This window comes from Salvelinus namaycush, chromosome 1 (assembly GCF_016432855.1).
Source record: "Salvelinus namaycush isolate Seneca chromosome 1, SaNama_1.0, whole genome shotgun sequence".
In the NCBI taxonomy this organism is placed as follows: domain Eukaryota; kingdom Metazoa; phylum Chordata; class Actinopteri; order Salmoniformes; family Salmonidae; genus Salvelinus; species Salvelinus namaycush.
This window is the reverse complement of record NC_052307.1, coordinates 43,596,255-43,619,131: the sequence shown is the minus strand read 5'-3', so window position 1 is coordinate 43,619,131 and position 22,877 is coordinate 43,596,255. Positions and strand designations below refer to the sequence as shown.

General features: G+C 43.9%; 1 protein-coding gene across 1 annotated transcript in view; it reads right to left on the bottom strand.

Moving 5' to 3' along the window:
* The window catches only part of ptch1 (patched 1), an 81,523-nt gene that overhangs the window by 19,241 nt on the left and 39,405 nt on the right, over positions 1 to 22,877 (bottom strand). Inside the window, exons 13-16 of the mRNA XM_038988937.1 lie at positions 13,283 to 13,401; positions 12,041 to 12,671; positions 11,128 to 11,437; positions 7,462 to 7,604 (exon numbers count right to left, since the gene is read on the bottom strand). Of these exons, the coding sequence (XP_038844865.1) occupies positions 7,462 to 7,604; positions 11,128 to 11,437; positions 12,041 to 12,671; positions 13,283 to 13,401 (1,203 nt within the window). The remainder of the gene's footprint in view (positions 1 to 7,461; positions 7,605 to 11,127; positions 11,438 to 12,040; positions 12,672 to 13,282; positions 13,402 to 22,877) is intronic.

Sequence of the window (22,877 nt, the reverse complement as noted above, 5' to 3'; positions counted from 1 at the left end):
AAAAAATTGGCTGGGGTCCCTGTGCGCGTCTGTGTGCAGTTAACCTCGCTGTTAACACTGAAGGAAATGCCACCCAGCAAATGGAGTAGAGCTATAAAAATAACACAGCATCTGTACAAATGTTGCTCGTGCTTGCTTCTCCTGACCCCTACGGATACCCAGAATGCCCTGCACCACAGTCGGATCCGGACCGAGAAGAAAAGGGCTCTTGATAGCAGTAGCAAAGGCAGCCTCTCTCTCTCTCCCACTTTCCCTTGCTTGCTCCCTTTCCCTCTCCTTTCCAACCTCATGTCCCTCTCTCTCTCTTTCTCTCACCCTTTTGCCTCTCTTTTTCTTTCCCTATCCCTCTCTTTCACTCATCCTCTCTCTCCTTTGTTCTCCTCACCTTTTCGGTCTCTCTCTTTGCCTCCCTGTCTTTCTCTCCACCTCTCTCTCTCTCTCTCTCTCTCTCTCTCTCTCTCTCTCTCTCTCTCTCTCTCTCTCTCTCTCTCTCTCTCTCTCTCTCTCTCTCTCTCTCTCTCTCTCTCTCTCTCTCTCTCTCTCTCTCTCTCTCAGAAACACACACATTGCCAACTTTCATATAATTCCCTTGGCCATAAGGAACGAATGGCCGTCCAGTGCTGGGAGAAATGTTAGCAGAAAGACATCAAAGCGAAAATGCCTCCCCAGAAAGCTGTGGTGTGGCATATCAAAATAAAACATCTAGCTTTGCAATTTGCCAGGGTTGGAAAATATCTGTTCTTAATTTGACATGGAAAAAAATACAGCTACTACTGTACAGTATATGCGTGCACACTTTGACCAAAAAAATGTACTCTCTCTCTCTCACACGCACGCACGCACGCACACGCACGCACGCACGCACGCACGCACGCACGCACACACGCACGCACACACACACACAGTGTTGACTCAAAGAGATCACGTGCTTCAGCTCCTCTCCACTCATTGAAAGGGGACACGGCAGCAGAGCACAGAGAAAATAAGAAGAGGGAGGGAAGAGAGAGAGAGAGAGAGAGAGAGAGAGAGAGAGAGAGAGAGAAGAGCGCCGGAGAGAGGGGAAAATAGAACTTTGAAAGAGAGAGAAAACGGTGAGAGAGAGGGAGAGGAAAACCTAGAAAGAGAGAGGGAGGGAGAGGAAAAGTCAGAAGAGTGAGAGAGAGACGGGGAGAGAGAGAGAGTTGAATTCCAAAGGTCTGTCTTGCATTAAGCAGCAGGATACGCAACCACTGTATGTCTTCAAGCTGTCACGGGAAGCCCATGGAGCACGGCTGGCGGCCCATCGCCCTGCAGCCAGCTCCGCTTCCCTCACAGGCACAGGAAGTGACATCATAGGGCCGCCCGCACACCAGCAGGCCTCCCAGGCCCAGGCTGTTTCGTGATATCTATGCTAGTGGTTTACCAACAACCAACTAAAGGCAAAAACCCATCCAACTAACAGAACAACATCTGTAGCAGACCCACCATTGCGTCGCTGTCTGATGAAAACCGTGTAACTCCATTTCTGCCCACATGTTTATTTTTTATTTATTGAAAGCAGTAACTCCTGTCAATGTACTCTGAACATTTCATGATTCAAGAAGCAAGAAAATGTATTCAAAGTAGCTTCTGACGTTTCATAATTGTATGTTGATTAATGGTCATTTTTTTCAATTTCCTGAGAAGTTTCTGTTTTTGGAGATAAGAGGTTTACATCAGACAGCGACGATTTGGGAGATACTGCTAGGCTACACTATTAGCCAGATAGTGGAGGATCTAGGGTACGCTTCAATGATTCATCACACACACACATACCTTCAGACTCCAGGGGGCATGATATTGCCATCTATCTTCCTCTGTCTGGCGGCTTACTATCACACCTAGCCTTAACTAGAAACACCGTGAAAGTGTTCAACTGTGTTATCTGATGCAAAAGGGAACACAGACACATGCACACACACCATGGTTAGAGTTGGGTATCTCTAGCCTGTAGCTAGCAGCAAATGGGACAAACGGTTTGAATGAAGAGTTAATAGCTTTTTCAGAGACGGGTTGCAGCCCCGGCGAGGGCTTTAAATTCCTGGGCTTGGTAAAGTCATCAGAGAGAGAGAGAGAGAGAGAGAGAGAGAGAGAGAGAGAGAGAGAGAGAGAGAGAGAGAGAGAGAGAGAGAGAGAGAGAGAGAGAGAGAGAGAGAGAGAGAGAGAGAGAGAGAGAGAGAGAGAGAGAGAGAGAGAGAGAGAGAGAGAGAGAGAGAGAGAGAGAGAGAGAGAGAGAGAGAGAGAGAGAGAGAGAGAGAGAGAGAGAGAGAGAGAGAGAGAGAGAGAGAGAGAGAGAGAGAGAGAGAGAGAGAGAGAGAGAGAGAGAGAGAGAGAGAGAGAGAGAGAGAGAGAGAGAGAGACCTCTACTCACACGTACACCCACAAAGGACAAAATGGCCTCTGTGTCACTCAGTATCCTGTTCTCCAAGGCTTCATCAAATCCAATGTTGTACAATCCTACTGTACCACTGCTACATTTCAGGACAAGAGATGAGAAGGACAGGATAAGAAGGCTACTGAGCATCATCAAGCATTCAAATAGTTCTGCTTAAGTCAGATAGTGTACTCCTCAATGCCTTTTATGCTCGCTTCGAGGCAAGCAACACTAAAGGATGCACGAGAGCACCAGTTGTTCTGGATGACTGTGTGATAACGCTCTCGGTAGTCGATGTGAAAAAAAACTTTAAACAGGTCAACAAAGCCGCTGGGCCAGACGGATTACCAGGACGTGTACTCAAAGCATGCGCGGACCAACTGTCAAGTGTCTTCACTGACATTTTCAACCTCTCTCTGCCCGAGTCTGTAATACCTACATGTTTCAAGCAGACCACCATAGTCCCTGTGTCCGTCCAAGGAAGCGAAAGTAACCTGCATAAATGATTACCGCCCCGTGGCACTCATGTCGGTAGCCATGAAGTGCTTGTGAAAGGCTGGTCATGGCTCACATCAACAGCATCCTCCCGGACACCCTAGACCCACTCTGTATATAGTCTCGTTATTGTTATTCTTATTTTGTTACTTTTTATTATTACTATTTATTTTAGTCTACTTGGTAAATATTTTCTTAACTCTTCATGAACTGCACTTTTGGTTTAGGGCTTGTAAGTAAGCATTTCACGGTAAAGTCTACACTTGTTGTATTCGGCGCATGTGACAAATAAAGTTTGATTTTATTTGAGATAGGGTCATAGGCAGAGTTTGACAGGCTTGCTTTGTAGTAATCAACAAATAATCACCTGGTTAAAGTGGGCGACTTACGATCCCACACCCAGCTGGTTTAGATAAAGGAGTGTTGATCATACTGTACACCCACCTAGTTGAAGTGAATGGGTTTTGATCGAAAAACTCGTTTTTTAAAATAAATGGGTTGGAGACAAGTCACGTGGTTGAAGTGAATGGGTTTAGCCTGGTTTTAATAAGTGAGTTTCACCTGGTTGAAGTGAAAAGGGTTTTGCCTGGTATTAGCCCTTGACACTTGTACCCGTATACGAGTTGAAATTGGCAGATTTGGACACTGATAAGCGCCTAAATTGGAACGCAGTGGCTGTACAGTAACATGCTATACATGACGTCAGAGCTCTGGCTCGGCGCGTCACAACGCTGTATGGGTTTTGACTGACAGCCGTTCTGAGCTTGAGCACCACGCGCGACAAGAAGTTCCCCACATCCCTCCCGGTAATTGGGCAACTTTTAATTTTTTTTGTTTTTTTTGTTGTCTGAGTGAGGGAAATGCTGGAAATTACGAGGACTAGAGACGTTGAGGATTATAATAAACCCCTGTCCAAACGTGCACTTCACATTTCTATATCATAGAAATCATGTAATATACAGTGTCAGTGTTTATGATCACTATGTTTGATGTACAGTTACTAGATGACATGGCATTATACCCTGGGTTGTCCTGAACAGAATGAGCCTGTTTGTTGTATTGTGAAGAACATTTGGCGCGGACCACACACCTAAATGAACTCATGACTCCATTCCATGCGCCCCAAAATGACGATCTGCTTCTCTGAATTGCCTTGTGAAAGCCTAACACTGTAAGATCGTATTTGACAATTTAGCTCGTCATGTTGGCAATAGAACAAGCTCTCAAATGATTCCCATTTGATCCAGATTGCGATTTATAATGGACCGTTTTTGGATTGCGTAAACAACAACAGTAATCGTGTAAAGGCGGGGATCCAGGGCCGTGTTCCAAACCAAACAACTACAAGTGTGCTTGCTCTAGTTCCTCAACGGCACAGCTAGGAGAGCTTAAAAAAGCTCTTTGTAGTTGAAGACTTTTCTTTGAGTCATAAAAGTGCATGGAAATGACTTAGGAACTGTGCACACTTTGGAGAGGTGTGTGGTCACTTTGAAACACCAGTTAGTCCTCTCACTTAAAGCCTTGTCATTTTTTTGTCTTATGTTGCACCTACCCCATATTTTCCAAGAATATTCTTATCATGTTACTGAATGTATCCAGAGTATTTTTAGATTTCGGTATCAACAAATGTGGCAAAAAGGACAGTAAATGTAAAATGCACATAAAATCAACAGTTTGTTTGGATTCAGTCTTGTGTCAGGTGAACTGTTGTCTTCTCATTTTACGTCTAATCATTTCCCGATAATCTCCAAACTGGTCCATTTTAATTGCTACCATAGTTCTGCATATGATTTTCATATTTTTTCAATAAGAAACATTTCAATTTAGCCCTATCCATATAGGCCATTTCCATCGACTATAACGGGTTATTAATAGCTGAGTCTCACCTGGTTGAAGTGAATGGGTTTAGCCTGGTATTATTAAGCGGGTCTCACCTGGTTGAAGTGAATGGGTTTAGCCTGGTATTATTAAGCGGGTCTCACCTGGTTGAAGTGAATGGGTTGAGCCTGGTATTATTAAGTGACTCTCACCTGGTTGAAGTGAATGGGTTTAGCCTGGTATTATTAAGTGACTCTCACCTGGTTGAAGTGAATGGGTTGAGCCTGGTATTATTAAGCAGGTCTCACCTGGTTGAAGTGAATGGGTTTAGCCTGGTATTATTAAGCGGGTCTCACCTGGTTGAAGTGAATGGGTTTAGCCTGGTATTATTAAGCGGGTCTCACCTGGTTGAAGTGAATGGGTTGAGCCTGGTATTATTAAGTGACTCTCACCTGGTTGAAGTGAATGGGTTTAGCCTGGTATTATTAAGCGGGTCTCACCTGGTTGAAGTGAATGGGTTGAGCCTGGTATTATTAAGTGACTCTCACCTGGTTGAAGTGAATGGGTTTAGCCTGGTATTATTAAGCGGGTCTCACCTGGTTGAAGTGAATGGGTTGAGCCTGGTATTATTAAGCGGGTCTCACCTGGTTGAAGTGAATGGGTTTAGCCTGGTATTATTAAGTGACTCTCACCTGGTTGAAGTGAATGGGTTGAGCCTGGTATTATTAAGCGGGTCTCACCTGGTTGAAGTGAATGGGTTGAGCCTGGTATTATTAAGCGGGTCTCACCTGGTTGAAGTGAATGGGTTTAGCCTGGTATTATTAAGCGGGTCTCACCTGGTTGAAGTGAATGGGTTTAGCCTGGTATTATTAAGTGACTCTCACCTGGTTGAAGTGAATGGGTTTAGCCTGGTATTATTAAGCAGGTCTCACCTGGTTGAAGTGAATGGGTTTAGCCTGGTATTATTAAGCAGGTCTCACCTGGTTGAAGTGAATGGGTTTAGCCTGGTATTATTAAGTGACTCTCACCTGGTTGAAGTGAATGGGTTTAGCCTGGTATTATTAAGCAGGTCTCACCTGGTTGAAGTGAATGGGTTTAGCCTGGTATTATTAAGCAGGTCTCACCTGGTTGAAGTGAATGGGTTTAGCCTGGTATTATTAAGCAGGTCTCACCTGGTTGAAGTGAATGGGTTGAGCCTGGTATTATTAAGTGACTCTCACCTGGTTGAAGTGAATGGGTTTAGCCTGGTATTATTAAGTGACTCTCACCTGGTTGAAGTGAATGGGTTTAGCCTGGTATTATTAAGCGGGTCTCACCTGGTTGAAGTGAATGGGTTGAGCCTGGTATTATTAAGTGACTCTCACCTGGTTGAAGTGAATGGGTTGAGCCTGGTATTATTAAGCGGGTCTCACCTGGTTGAAGTGAATGGGTTGAGCCTGGTATTATTAAGTGACTCTCACCTGGTTGAAGTGAATGGGTTTAGCCTGGTATTATTAAGCAGGTCTCACCTGGTTGAAGTGAATGGGTTGAGCCTGGTATTATTAAGCAGGTCTCACCTGGTTGAAGTGAATGGGTTGAGCCTGGTATTATTAAGTGACTCTCACCTGGTTGAAGTGAATGGGTTTAGCCTGGTATTATTAAGTGACTCTCACCTGGTTGAAGTGAATGGGTTTAGCCTGGTATTATTAAGCGGGTCTCACCTGGTTGAAGTGAATGGGTTGAGCCTGGTATTATTAAGCGGGTCTCACCTGGTTGAAGTGAATGGGTTTAGCCTGGTATTATTAAGCAGGTCTCACCTGGTTGAAGTGAATGGGTTTAGCCTGGTATTATTAAGCGGGTCTCACCTGGTTGAAGTGAATGGGTTGAGCCTGGTATTATTAAGTGACTCTCACCTGGTTGAAGTGAATGGGTTTAGCCTGGTATTATTAAGCGGGTCTCACCTGGTTGAAGTGAATGGGTTTAGCCTGGTATTATTAAGCAGGTCTCACCTGGTTGAAGTGAATGGGTTTAGCCTGGTATTATTAAGCAGGTCTCACCTGGTTGAAGTGAATGGGTTGAGCCTGGTATTATTAAGTGACTCTCACCTGGTTGAAGTGAATGGGTTTAGCCTGGTATTATTAAGTGACTCTCACCTGGTTGAAGTGAATGGGTTTAGCCTGGTATTATTAAGCGGGTCTCACCTGGTTGAAGTGAATGGGTTGAGCCTGGTATTATTAAGCAGGTCTCACCTGGTTGAAGTGAATGGGTTTAGCCTGGTATTATTAAGCAGGTCTCACCTGGTTGAAGTGAATGGGTTGAGCCTGGTATTATTAAGTGACTCTCACCTGGTTGAAGTGAATGGGTTTAGCCTGGTATTATTAAGTGACTCTCACCTGGTTGAAGTGAATGGGTTTAGCCTGGTATTATTAAGCGGGTCTCACCTGGTTGAAGTGAATGGGTTGAGCCTGGTATTATTAAGCGGGTCTCACCTGGTTGAAGTGAATGGGTTTAGCCTGGTATTATTAAGCAGGTCTCACCTGGTTGAAGTGAATGGGTTTAGCCTGGTATTATTAAGCGGGTCTCACCTGGTTGAAGTGAATGGGTTGAGCCTGGTATTATTAAGTGACTCTCACCTGGTTGAAGTGAATGGGTTTAGCCTGGTATTATTAAGCGGGTCTCACCTGGTTGAAGTGAATGGGTTTAGCCTGGTATTATTAAGCAGGTCTCACCTGGTTGAAGTGAATGGGTTGAGCCTGGTATTATTAAGCGGGTCTCACCTGGTTGAAGTTGATGGGCTTGTCCCTGCGTCCGGTCTGTACCAGCAATTTGTAGGCCAGGACCCCGTCGTCTGAACCGTTCCTGTAGCTGCTCTGTGTGATCCGACCCGACTCCCAGTCCTGATCAAACGCTGCCTGCAGACCTGTAGACACACAACCACAACGCAACCATTTCACAACCATCACATAACCATACGTCACAACACACAAAACAACCAGAACATAACCAAACATCATAAAACACACCAAAAAATGAAAAAGAACTATAGCACAACCATACATCACAGCATACCAAACACAACAGCACTTCTCTCTACAAAAAAACGTAGTTGAACACACAAAACACATGGCCACATCAAAAGCATGTTCCACATTCCCCACCAAGACCAACAGACCTCTCAACATGCTCCATTCAAACTGAAAAACAGGACAACTCTCTATAAAAAATGGAAAAAGAAGATCAAAACTCGACATCCAAAACACATCCAAAACACATCCAAAACGGGCCATGTTTTCCACAACAACCGGTGGGCACGACCGCATTCTTCAGGAGAACTTCTAAAAGCAGACTACGGTCAAAAGGACCGCAAGGCCTTGACCGCACTCTTCAAACAGCGAACGGAGACAGCGCAGCACTCTGTACCCCGGAGCAGAGCACCACAGCGGAACATAAGCGGTAGCCAGACCGTTGTAGAAGTCATTAGGAGCATGACCAGTCGGTTTCTAACGGACACAAACCAAACAGAGCACAACAACATGTGAAGTCTCTCTTCCGGGATATCGCCATACCTTCCTCCGCGGTGCTCTGGCCTGTGGAGATATTGACTACATATAGACATACAACACAGTAATTGCCTCTTCTGTAGAACCCACTCCATTTCGGTCTCACGACAACCTCTTTTTGTCTCACAATTACACAGCAAGACCTCGAACCGGACACACACAACAACAACAACTCTCTCTCTCTCTCCTCTCTCTCTCCTCTCTCTCTCTCTCTCTTCCTCTCTCTCTCTTCTCTCTCTCTCTCTTCCTCTCTCTCTCTCTTCTCTCTCGCTCTCTCTCTCTCTCTCTCTCTTCCTCTCTCTCTCTCTCTCCTCTCTCTCTCTCTTCCTCTCTCTCTCCTCTCTCTCTCTCTCTCCTCTCTCTCTCTTCCTCTCTTTCTCTCTCTCTCCTCTCTCTCTCTGTATGGCTGGTGTTTGCTTGTGTCTGCTTGAACTTGAATCTCAGCACAAAGCGCTGAACGTGTTAAACCTCTTCCAAACGGTTTGCGATGTGAGACTAGTAAATCCAGGGCCTGTAAGTCAATGTGTTTCAGTTTTAGTCCCACACACTGAGTGGGATAATGATTGTCTAATTACACACATTTCTCCCCCGCGTACTTTATGAGACCTCACTTAAACGCCTTAAAAGACGTTGGTACGTGGTACACACTGTGCTGGTTAGTGCATTGTATAAGAGCAAGGACAAACTCAGTATCCAACTCCGACACGCTTTCAGGTAGAACAGGCCGAGAATATATCTCTCTACCTCTGTTTCTTAACTTCTTTCCGTCATGCTCTCTATCTCTACCTCTCAATTACTAATTGTTTCATTGCTCTCTCTCTTTTCTGTGTTTCTCTCCTCTTGGCCTCCTGCACTCCCCTCTCCGTTCCCCCTGGCCGGTAGCCTGTTCCTGGGATAGTGTTTTGGGTCTCCCCTTGCTCGCTGTCTGGGTCCAATTTGTCCAGCCATCTCACTGAGCAATATTAAACACAGCTCTCTGTAACCCACCCACTCTGCAGCTCCCCCGCCCAGCCACACACACACGCCGCGCACCACACATTCAAGCACACACATACATACGTGTGCAAGCGCGGACGCAGATGAATACACGCGGAAATGTACAAGCACTTCAACCCACAATGCATCACCAGCGGTGTCCAGCTGTTGATCACAGGCTTAGGTCTACATGGTTCCTGTTGCTGGAGAACACCCCAGCTAATGAGGATGCCTGTAGTACATGACAGCTAAAAAGTGTACGGTGCAAGCCTGTGTGTTTGTATGCAGGTACAGTGCATTTGGAAAGTATTCAGACCCCTTGACTTAGTCCCACATTTTGTGACGTTACAGCCCTGTTATAAAACGGATTCAATTGTGTATTTTTTCTCCTTATCAATCTACACACAATACCCCACATTTGGCAAATGTACTCCAAATCAAACAACTGAAATATTACATTTACATAAGTATTCAGACCCTTTACTCAGTACTCGAGTCTTCTTGGGTATGAATCTGCAAGCTTGGCACACCTGTATTTGGGGAGTTTCTCCCATTCTTCTCTGCAGATCCTCTCAGGCTCGGTGAGGTTGGATGGGGAGCGTCACTGCACAGCTATTTTCAGGTCTCTCCAGAGATGTTTGATTGGGTTCAAGTCCGGGCTTTGGCTGGGCCACTCAAGGACATTCAGAAACGTGTCCCAAAGCCACTCCTGTGCTGTCTTGGCTGTGTGTTTAGGATCATTGTCCTGTTGGAAGGTGAACCTTCACCCCCAGTCTGAGGTCCTGAGCGCTCTGGAGCAAGTTTTCATCAAGGATCTCTCTGTACTTTGCTCCGTTCATCTTTCCCTCGATCCTGACTAGTCTACAAGTCCCTGCCGCTGAAAAACATCCCCACAGCATGATGCTGCCACCACCATGTTCCACTGTAGGGATGGTGCCAGGTTTCCTCCAGATGTGACGCTTGGCATTCAGGCCAAAGAGTTCAATCTTGGTTTCATCAGACTAGAGAATCTTGTTTCTTATGGTCTGAGAGTCCTTTAGGTGCCTTTTGGCAAACTCCAAGCGGGCTGCCATGTGCCTTTTACTGAGGAGTGGCTTCTCTCTGGCCACTCTACCATAAAGGCCTGATTGGTGGAGTGCTGCAGAGATGATTGCTCTTCTGGAAATTTCTCCCATCTCCACAGAGGAACTCTGGAGCTCTGTCAGAGTGACCATGGGGTTCTTGGTCACCTCCCTGACCAAGGTCTTTCTCCCCCGATTGCTAAGTTTGGCCGGGCGGCCAGCTCTAGGAAGAGTCTTGGTGCATCCAAACTTCTTCCATTTAAGAATGATGGAGGCCACTGTGTTCTTGGGGACCTTCAATTCTGCAGAAATGTTTTGGTACCCTTCCCCAGATCTGTGCCTCGACACAATCCTGTCTCGGAGCTCTACGGACAATTCCTTCGACCTCATGGCTTGGTTTTTGCTCTGACATGCACTGTCAACAGTGGGACCTTATATAGACAGCTGTGTGCCTTTCCAAATCATGTCCAATCAATTGAATTTCCCACAAGTGGACTCTAATCAAGTTGTAGAAACAGCTCAAGGATGATCAATGGAAACAGGATGCACCTGAGCTCATTTTTGAGTCTCATAGGAAAGGGTCTGAATACTTATGTAAATAAGGTATTTCTGTTTTTTGTTTATAATTCATTTGAAAACATTTCTAAAAATAAGAAATTCATTTCGTTTTCTTATAGGGTATTGTGTGTGCAGATTGTTAAAATACATTTTGAGATAATTTTTTTTTTTTACATCCATTTTAAAATATGGCTGTAACGTAACAAAACGTGGAAAAAGTGAAGGGGTCTGAATACTTTCCAAATGCACCATACAGTATATATATATATATGTATTGTATATGCCTCACCTTGCAGCCAGTCCCTGAAGTAGTGGAGCCACATGAGTGGCAGCTGGCCGTTGTCCTCCCTCAGTACGTAGCGGATCGTGTTGAAGCTGCAGTGCAGCTGGTAGAGCAGGGGCTGGGCCTGGGAGTACTCCGCCCGCTGGGTCACCACGTACATGTTGTAGAAGGAGAAGAACTTGAACTGGGCCCCGATGAAGTCGTACTCGCTGGTCTCCCTGGGAACGATGTCGGTCAGCTCCAGCCCGTCCCGTACCCGTGTGGTCCCGTACAGACTGACCCCCAGCAGGACCAGGAACAGCAGGATGACTACCACCTGAAGAGAGGGAGTGACGGCGGGACGGAGGGAGGAGGGGGGAGAGAGGGAGATAAGTACACAGTACGCCGAACATGGGTGGCCCTTTACAGATTGAAACCCAACGACCACAGAAACATCCCACGTTCCAAAGTGGACTAGAGAGGAGTGTTGAGATGGGCCCCGGTCAAAATAAGTGCACTATGTAGGGAACAGGGTGCCATTTGGGACGCAGACAAGCGCACGTAAATACCGCTGGCAGGACCTGTTTTACTATCCCAGTTTAGTCACCCATCTCAACACTCCAGCCAGCATAATGTAGTGTCTGTCTGACCACAGACTGAGTCAGTCAGGTCAGGAGGTCAGTTTAAGGGCCCACCCAGGAGAGAAGACAGAGATCTTTTTAGTCAGAAACTGACCACAGACTGATAGCCAGGTCTAGCCCTGCTCTAAGATATTTGACTACTAGAACGTACTCTAACTTACTACTGAGGCTCTGTGGTTAGATACGTCTGACTCAGCAGGCTCTGCGAGTTAGTCACCGCTGGGGAGGAACACGCAAGTGCGCGCGCAGGCACACACACACACACATACACACACAAACACACAGACAGCCAGACCGACCTTGGTGGTGGGCTGCAGTAGGAAGGGGGCGTAGTGTTTCTCTGCGAAGGAGGCCAGGGTCCATCGGGAGCAGGGGGGCTCCAGACAGCGCAGCCCCAGAGAGGCCTCTCCAGACTGGGACAGCAGATCCCTGGAGGAGCTGGCACTCTCCCCCGACACACACACCCCCTCCCCCGCCTGGGGGGAGACAGGGGGAACGCCAGAGGAGGACAGGGGAGGAGGGAACGGGACTGAGCCGGAACCACGCCCACCATTGTTGTTGTTCAGGTTGCCGTGACTACTGCTACTCCCACTCCGGCTGTGATGGTTGCTATGGTGGTTGTTGTTGCCATGAACACCGTGACTGGCGTTGGGGTTGTTGGCGGGGCCGGTGGCTGCGGGTGTAAACGGTTGTACGGAGATCTGGGACCTGGGTTCGGCCGTAGTGTAGAAGGCCTGAGTCCTGGGGTCGTACTCTGTCCTCAGCTGGACGGTAGACTGCATGGTGATCTGAGTCTGCTGGGAGAAACCATGGCTGCTGTAGGAGGGATGGGGGGTGCGGAAGGAGGTAGGAGGGGGGCTGTAGTGACTGCCGTCTGCTCCGTCCAGGTAAGCCTGGGGTTCGATCTGGATCACCCTGTTAGCACACGGGCTGGAGAGACACAGACAGAGAGTTAGCACACAGGCTGGGGGACAGACAGACAGACAGAGAGTTAGCACACAGGCTGGGGGACAGACAGACAGAGAGTTAGCACACAGGCTGGGGGACAGACAGACAGACAGACAGACAGACAGACAGACAGACAGACAGACAGACAGACAGACAGACAGACAGACAGACAGACAGACAGACAGACAGACAGACAGAGAGTTAGCACACAGGCTGGGGGACAGACAGACAGCTAGCAGTGGCGCTGGAGATGTTTGGTATATGTGCCCGTGTGTACTTCTGGGAGTGTATTGAATGTGTGCCTCTGCGAGTGTTATGGAGCTGAACATGCACAGACAGGCAGGTGATGTTTAATAAAGAGAGAGAAGGATAAACAGACAGACAGACAGACAGACAGCACACTCTAAACAGTAATTAAAGGATCAGTTAGGGAAGTTGAGGTAGAGATACACTCAGCTGTAATCACATGGAAAAATATGACACATGACACACCTTTATGAACCACAGGGTGCGGAGAGATATACAGTGTGTGTGCGTGCGTGTGTATGTGTATTTGTAGAGATTATGTGTGTGTGTGTGTGTATGTGTGTTACCTGTAGAAGCAGCAGAAGATGTCAAAGCGGCGGTCCTCTCTGCGATACAGGTCCATACTGAGGATGGCAGGGAAGATGAGCAGTACCATGGCAAAGTTAAACACCACCACCACCGCAGCCTGGCCAGGGAGAACACACACACACACACACACACACACACACACACACACACACACACACACACACACACACACACACACACACACACACACACACACACACACACACACACACACACACACACACACACACACAGGAAACAATTGGTTAACTTATCAGGCTGCCATGAGTTGGGAGGGGGTAGTTTATAGAGTTCCTAAAAGGGGTCTACACAGAATACGCAAACCAAGCCGACGAAGCGTAGCGCAGTGTCGCTTCTCGTCACAAAAAGGGCGGCTCCTTATAGTGTGCTCGATACTACCGTATCACGTGAAAATTGTAACGCGTCGTATCATACTTTCCGTAACCATGGGGGCAGTGTTGTGTAGGCAAGGAAGCTTGCTTGGTTCCTTGATCTGATCTATAGGCTATAGGTGAAATTAGCCTATTTTGCATTGATAAGCAAATATAATATCAGCAACTGTTCAAACAATAAACCAAACAACATTATAGTCTTATTAGAATCCCCCCCCCCCCCCCCCCCCCCCAAATTTTAATTTTAATTTTGTTTAGAAGTACTAAGTAGTAATTTCAGGCTACTGGTAAAAACAGCTTCAAGATATGTGCTTTTTCTCCACGACTAAAACATGATGATATTCTATTTTAACTGATATGGGAGTGAATACATTGACACAGCATATGAAACTGGGATAATATTGTAGGTTACACAAGCAAGTATACGAATATTTGCCAGGGCATATTATTTCATTATAAATCGGATTATTTCACATGGAGATGAGGGAAGCTAATCAACTTGAAAATCACTTAAACGTCAAGATCAAATGAAATTGTATTTGTCACATGCGCTGAATACAACAGATGTAGACCGTACTGTGAAATGCTTACTTACGAGCCCTTAACCAACATTGCAAAATATTTACTAAATAAACTAAAGTAAAAAGTAACACAATAAAATAACAATAATGAGACTATATACACGGGGTACCGGTGCCGAGTCAATGTGCGGGGGTACAGGTTAGTCGAGGTAATTTGTACATGTAGGTGGGGGTAAAGTGACTATGCATAGATAATAAACATCAAGTAGCAGCAGTGTAAAAACAAAAGTAAACAGTAAATACTGAGTACGGAAGGCCATTTGATTAATTGTTCAGCAGTCTTATGGCTTGGGGGTAGGAGCTGATAAGGAGCCTTTTGGAACTAGACTTGGCGCTCTGGTACCGCTTGCCGTGCGGTAGCAGAGAGAAGAGTCTATAACTTGGGTGACTGGAGTCTTTGACAATTTTTTTGTCTTTCCTCTGACACCGCCTAGTATATAGGTCCTGGATGGCAGGAAGCCTGGCCCCAGTGATGTACTGGGCCATATGCAGTACCCTCTGTAGCGCCTTATGGTCAGATGCCGTGCAGTTGCCATACCAGGTGGTGATGCAACCGGTAAGAATGCTCTCGATGGTGCAGCTGTAGAACTTTTTGAGGATCTGGGGACCCATGCTGTCTTGGTTAAGTTTGCTGTCTTGGTTTACTTTGACATTAAATAAGCAGCCTATTTTGCATTGATAACCAAACATAATCTTAGCGACTGTTCAAACAATAAACCAAACAACATTGTAGCCTTATAGAATCACCCCAAAATGTAAGTGATTATTATTCTAGGTTAAAACTGATAGCCATGTGCTATTTTCTCCTTGATTATTATTATTTTTTTTGCTGATATGGGAAAAAATACATTGAAACAGCATTTCAAATTAGGATAATCTTGTAGGTTACACTGGCAAGTATAAGAATATTTGCCAGGGCATATTATTGAATTATAAATAAGATTAGTTCACATGGAGATGTGGGAAGCTAAAAGGCTAGCTAGCTTGCAGTGTTTAGCCAATTTGCAAGCAAGACAAGACAACAAGACAAGACACTCTTCTTTTGTTTTCACAACAAATAAGTAGACAACAAGAAAATCCAAGAATCCACCCAAAAAGATATTTTGTTTAGAAGTAATAACTAGTGATTACAGGCTATTGTGAAATGGTAGAACCTGCTGTAGCCAACTAGCTAGTCATGTACTTTTTTCTCCATGACCAAAACATGAAGTTCTATTTTTAGATGATATGGGAATGAAAACACAAGCAGCTTGTCAAATCGGGATAATGTGTTAAGTTATACTAGTATAAGAATATTTGCCGGGCATATTCTTTTATTATAAATCTGATTATTTCACATGGCGATGTGGGAAGCTAAAAAGGCTAGCTAGCTTGCTATGTTTTAGACAGGCTAAAGCCAGCTACCAAGGCTGCCAGCTAGCTACTACTAGCGAGGGAAGGCGACTCTTCTTTGTTTTCGCCAAATAAAGACAAAAATACAAGACTTTGCTTTCGGCTCCATGTGAATGGGAGTGGGACTGGAGAGGATATCATGTTACAAAAGGTGTCACCTACTCCAAAAATACATTTTTACCTGGCTAAAAGAGAAATAATATAATATCTATTGTCTACAGGAAACTAACTCTGCAAATATAGATGAGGAAAAGGACTGGGAGGGAGAAATACATTTTTGTCATGGGCAAAGAAACTCAAAAGGGGTCATTATACTAATTCGTAAAAATGTTGTTCTGGTTGTGGAAACTGTACAAACAGATCCTCAATGAAATGTATTATTTTAAATATGCTATTGGACCAAAAACAGATCTGGCGAATTGATCAATATTGGTCAAATAATGATGATCCATTCTAAAATATATAGAATAATCTATTGAGCTCACAAGCAACGAATGAATCTATTATTATTGTGGGAGGTTATAATACGGTTTGAAGTACCTCAATGGATCGTAAAGAAAGTCACACTACAAACTATCTCCCTCAAGCACTTAAGGAGATCACACATATCATGGATACATTAGAACTAGTGGATATATGGAGGTTGAAAAACCCTCACCTCGTGAGATATATATGGAGGAGGCTTAATCAAGCTAGTCGTCTTGATTACTCCCTGGTCTCATTCTTGCTGGCATCAAAAGTAAAAAAATATTAATAGGAAACCGAATGCGATCGGACCACCATCTAATTGACCTCCATATAACTTGCAGAATTTCCAAGTGGACGGGGATATTAGAAATTGAATAAAAGCCTATTGGATGACAATTTGTTCTTAACTAAGACAAAATCATTCATAATTTAGTTTTTTCTGCACAACATAGGTACAGCAGATCTCCTTATTGTATGGGACACTTTTACATGTACTTTTGGAGGCCATTCAATACAACACTCATCATTGTATTATAAACAAAAGCGGTTTAGGTCCAAAGAGATTAGACTAATAAAGGAAATAGAGGAAATAACAGAGCAGGTAGATGGTCATGGAAACTGTACTATAGAGGCACAAAATAGGTTAGAGGAAAAACAAAAAGAATTGGAGGTACTTATTCAAGAACGATCAAGTGTAATGTATTACAAAAATAAAGCGGATGGGATTGAAAACGGGAAAAAATGCACAACATTTTTCTTGAATCTTCAACATAGAAATGCTACCAAAAAGAATTTACAGAAATCATCCATGATTCACAAAATTATATTTTGAAAGAGGTAGCAAAATATTTTAAGCATGTTTTCTTTTCAGTTTCCTCCATTTCCACTGAATGATGTTAACTGTAAGGATTTCTTCCCTAATAATAATAATAAAGTTAATTTAAAACATTTACAGAAAGACCTGTGTGAACATCAACTTACAAAAGAGGAACTTAATGATGCAATTAAATCTTTCCAGTCTGGAAAAACACCAGGGCTTGATGGTATACCAGTAGAGGTACATCAGACATTTTTTAATGTTTTTTTATGTACTAAAATATCCATTATTAGCATGCCTCTTACACTTCAATGTTGTGATGCGAAAATCCTGGCGAAATGCATAGCGGTGAATCTCTTATACAATGGGTAAAAATTATGTACAGCAACCACAGATGTAAAATAGTAAATAATGGTTACTTCTCAGAAAGTATAGAGATTTTAAGAGGAGTAAAACAAGGCTGTCTGTTGTCTCCATATCTATTTATTATGGCCATTGAAATGCTAGCTATCAAAATTAGATCCAACAAGAACATCAAGGGGTTAGAAATTCAGGGGTAAAAACAAAAGTGTCAATGTAAGACTCAAGTTTTTTCTTAAGTCCGCAATCTGGATCCCTGCACAGTCTTATTGAAGATCTTGATCACTTTTCTAGCCTCTCTGGACTAAAACCTACATATGACAAGTGTACCATATTACATATTGGATCGTTAAAAGACACAGTGTTTACACTACCTTGTAGTTTACCGATAAAATGGGCGGATGGTGAAGTAGACACACTTGGTATTCACATCTCAAAAAATGTAAATGAGCTTACCACAATCAATTTCATTAGAAAGTTTGGAAAAATAGATAAGATTCTGCAACCATGGAGAGGTTGGTCCTATCACAGTTTACTTACTTACTAATGGCGCTGCCTACTTCAGACGACTCGTTTTTAAATCATAAGAGCAAAAAATATTTCACTTTATTTGGAACGCTAAGGCAGACAAAATTAAACGTGCCTATTTATATAATGAATATGAATTTGGGGGGCTAAAACGATTAAATATTACATCTTTAAAACTCACTAAAAGCTTCACTCATATATAAGTTATACTTAAACCCAAAATGGTTCTCCAGTAGATTATTAAGAAAGGCTCATCCTTGGCCTTTTTGCCTTTATACAGATTACAACCTCTCATTTCCCGAATCATTTAAAATAAATTTTGTTTAGTATCGCCCTTTCTTAAACAAGCCATACGAAGCTGGTTACAGTTTCAGTTTTACCCTCCAGAAAAGATAGAACAAATATTACAACAAATGTTATGGTTAAACTCAAATATACTGATTAATAAAAAAACATTATTTATGGAAAGAAATTGAATTTAAAAAAATGTATGTATTAATGATATTAGGTATAGAAACGGTGGAGTTATGTCACATACGCAGCTATCGAAAATATATGGGAATGTCTGCTTAATCCAAACTTACAACCAACTGATTGCAGCACTACCACAAAAATGGAGGAGGCAAGTGGAAAAGAGAGAAGGAAGGGAACTTGTTTGCCTGCCATATATTGAAGATACAAATTGTCTGAAAGGAACTGGCATAAATAGAAAAATATACCAGTTTCTTTGAGGACAAAAATGTTGACAGCTGCGCCATACAGGTTGCAAAATAAATGGGAAGAGATTTTCAATGTACCGATTCCATGGCACATGGTTTATGAACTGGTACACACACAAAAAAAAACGTTGTGTTTTTTCAATTTAAATTATTATACAAAATTCTTGCCACCAACAGAATGCTATATATATGGGACAAACAAACAATCTCAGCTCTGTAGATTTGCTGCGAAGAGACTGAATCCCAAGATTATTTATTCTGGTATTGCCCATATATAGCTTGTTTATTGTCACAGGTTCAGGAATGGTTAAAATTAACCTTACAAATAGCAGTGTTGGGCGATTTGGAAAGCCATGGTCAGTCAATAAATAATATAATAATACTCGTGGGAAAGGTTTTCATCTTTAGCTCACAATCTGTAGATACTATACGATTAGAAAGTTTATAAATGTATGTAAAACATCACAGCACAATTGAAAAGTATATGGCACATGGAAACCAAACGAGGGTGGTCTATGGTGATAGGTGGGATGGGCTGAGAGGTGGGATTAAAGAGTTTATGTATGGTAATAAATTATTGTTACGTGACTGCTTTATACAAAAGTACCATGTACAGTACCAGTCAAAAGTTTGGACAAACCTACAGTCACGTTCTGACCTTAGTTTCTTTTTTATGTCTTTTTGTTACGTTGGTCAGGGCGTGAGTTGGGGTGGGCAGTCTATGTTATTTTTTCTAGGTTGTTTGTTTTCTATGTGTTTGGCCTGGTGTGGTTCCCAATCAGAGGCAGCTGTTTATCGTTGTCTCTGATTGGGAGCCATATTTAGGTAGCCTGTTTTCGATGGTGTGTGTTGTGGGTGGTTATTTTCTGTTTCAGTGTTTGCACCATACGGGACTGTTTCGGTTGTTTGTTTGTACTTTTGTTATTTTGTTCAGTGTTCTGTTGTTTTATTAAATATCTCATTATGGACACTTACCATGCTGCACATTGGTCCGATCCTTGCTACTCCTCCTCAGACGAAGAGGAAATCCGTTACACCTACTCATTCAAGGGGTTTTTCTTTATTTTTAGCTTCATGAGGTCGTCACCTGGAATGCATTTCAGTTAACAGGTGTGCCTTCTTAAAAGTTAATTTGTGGAATTTCTTTCCTTCTTCATGCGTTTAAGCAAATCAGTTGTGTTGTGACAAGGTAGGGGTGGTATACAGAAGATAGCCCTGTTTGGTAAAATACCAAGTCCATATTATGGCAAGAACAGCTCAAATAAGCAAAGAAAAATTACAGTCCATCATTACTTTAAGACATGAAGGTCAGTCAATCCGGAAAATGTCAAGAACTTTCATAGTTTCTTCAAGCGCAGTCTCAAAAACAATCAAGCGCTATGATGAAACTGGCTCTCATGAGGACCGCCACAGGAAAGGAAGACCCAGAGTTACCTCTGCTGCAGAGGATATGTTCTTTAGAGTTACCAGCCTCAGAAATTGCAGCCCAAATAAATGCTTCACAGAGTTCAAGTAACAGACACATCTCAACACCAACTGTTCAGAGGAGACTGCGTGAATCAGGCCTTCATGGTCGAAATGCTGCAAAGAAACCACTACTAAAGGACACCAATAATAAGAAGAGACTTGTTTGGCCAAGAAACATGAGAAATGGACATTAGACCAGTGGTAATCTGTCCTTTGGTTGGATGAGTCCAAATGTGAGATTTTTGGTTCCAACCGCCGTGTCTTTGTGAGACGCATAGCAGGTGAACGGATTATCTCTGCATGCGTGGTTCCCACCATGAAGCATGGAGGAGGAGGTGTGATGGTGTGGGGGTGCTTTGCCGGATGACACTGTCAGTGATTTATTTAGAATTCAAGGCAGACTTAACCAGCATGGCTACCACAGCATTCTGCAGCGATATGCCATCCCATCTGGTTTGTGCTTAGTGGGATTATCATTTGTTTTTCAACAGGACAATGACCCAACACACCTCCAGGCTGTGTAAGGGCTATTTGACCAAGAAGGAGAGTGTTGGAGTGCTGCATCAGATGACCTGGCCTCCACAATCACCCGACCTCAACCCAATTGAGATGGTTTGGGATGAGTTGGACTGCAGAGTGAAGGAAAAGCAACCAACAAGTGCTCAGCATATGTGGGAACTCCTTCAAGACTGTTGTTAAAGCATTCCAGGTGAAGATGGTTGAGAGAATGCCAAGAGTGTTCAAAGCAAAAGGTGGCTACTTTGAAAAATCTCAAATATAAAATAGATTTTGATTTGTTTAACACTTTTTTGGTTACTACATGATTCCATTTGTGTAATTTCATAGTTTTGATGTCTTCACTATTATTCTACAATGTAGAACATTTTTAAAAATAAAGAAAAACCCTTGAATCACCAACGAACTATCATGGTCCAAACATATCAAGACAGTCGTGAAGAGGGCACGACTAAACCTTTTCCCCCTCAGGAGACTGAAAAGATTTGGCATGGGTCTCCAAATCCTCAAAAGGTTCTACAACTGCACCATCGAGAGCATCCTGACCGGTTGCATCACCGCCTGGTATGGCAACTGCTCGGCATCTGACCGTAAGGTGCTACAGAGGGTAGTGCGAACAGCCCAGTACATCACTGGGGCCAAGCTTCCTGCCTTCCAGGACCTATATAATAGGCGGTGTCAGAGGAAAGCCCATAAAATTGTCAGACTCCAGTCACCCAAGTTATAGACTGTTTTCTCTGCACTCGCTGTTTGTTTGTTATCTATGCATAGTCACTTCGTCCCCACCTACATGTACAGATTAACTCAACTAGCCACCTGTTCCCCCGCACACTGACTCGGTACCGGTGCCCCGTGTATATAGCCTCGTTATTGTTATTCTTATTGTGTTACTTTTTTATTTTAGTCTACTTGGTAAATATTTTCTTAACTCTTCTTGAACTGCACTGTTGGTTAAGGGCTTGTAAGTAAGCATTTTCACGGTAAAGTCTACACTTGTTGTACTCGGCGCATGTGACAAATAAAGTTGAATTGGATTTGATTGAGTAGGTGTGTCCAAACTTTTGACTGGTACTGTATGTAAAATGCCTATGTAAAATATATGTACTGTATACGTAGCAGAAAAGCTGTAAAAAAAAAAAAAACTTCAAAGATATGTGTCCTCTGAAGAGGGGTGGTGGTGGATGGGTTAATAAAAAATAAGAAGGAAAAAAAAGAGTGTGAGTGTGTAAGAGGAGAACTTGAGAGAAAATAAAACGAGAGAGAGAGAGAGAGAGAGTGTAGTGTGTAGCTCTTAGAGCCGTAAAGAGTAGAGGGTGGGGGTTGGGGTTAGGCTGGGGCCCTGCCCAGAGTACAATCTGGATCCTGTGTAGCTGCCAGACCACTGAACACACACACACACACACAAGCACACACACACACTAAGTCCTGTGTGTGTGCCAGGCCACCCAAGGAGACAGAGGCCTGCAGGGCTTGAGGTGATGAACAGGCGCAACGGCTCAGAGACAACACACACCCCTACACACACACACACCCCTACACACACACACACCCCCCTACACACACACACACCCCCCTACACACACTCAAGAACACACTCTCTCTCACACACACACACACACACACACACACACACACACACACACACACACACACACACACACACACACACACACACACACACACACACACACACACACACACACACACACACAGGCTCTCACTACTGCCAGTTTACAGCAACCTATTCCATCCCACTGTAACCACGCCTTAACACCAACCAGACACACACACACACCGCTCCCCCTCTCTCATTCCTTACCTTCCTTACCTCACAAGTCTCAATTCCATGCACAGCACAAGAAAGCGAGAAAGGTAGAGAGAGAAAAGGGAGAGTGGGGAGTGTGAGGGTGAGGGGGGGAGGGGGGGAGAGAGTAAGATGGAGGAGGGAGACAGAACGGAACACATAGATTCCTAGTCTGACCACACAAACACATGACATTTCTGTTGCTCCCAGCTCCGTAAGGCTTTTCCTAATGAAATCAACCTCTAAACCCACACAAACACGCCCGGTGTGGCCATTGGCTGACCCCAGTAAAGAGACCGGAGCTGTAGTGTGCTTTATCTTCCTCTCTTTGTCTAGCTCAGATCCACACTCTTTTGTTTCTTCCAGACTGAAGGAGGGGAGGAAATGGAGAGATGTGATAAAGAGAGAGAGAGAGAGAGAGAGAAAAGAGAGACGAATCCCTCTGTTCCAGAGAGTAGTAGACTGGAGGAAGTTGTTAATGCTGATAAAGACAAGAATGTGCTTTCAGACACACGCACACACACTCCCA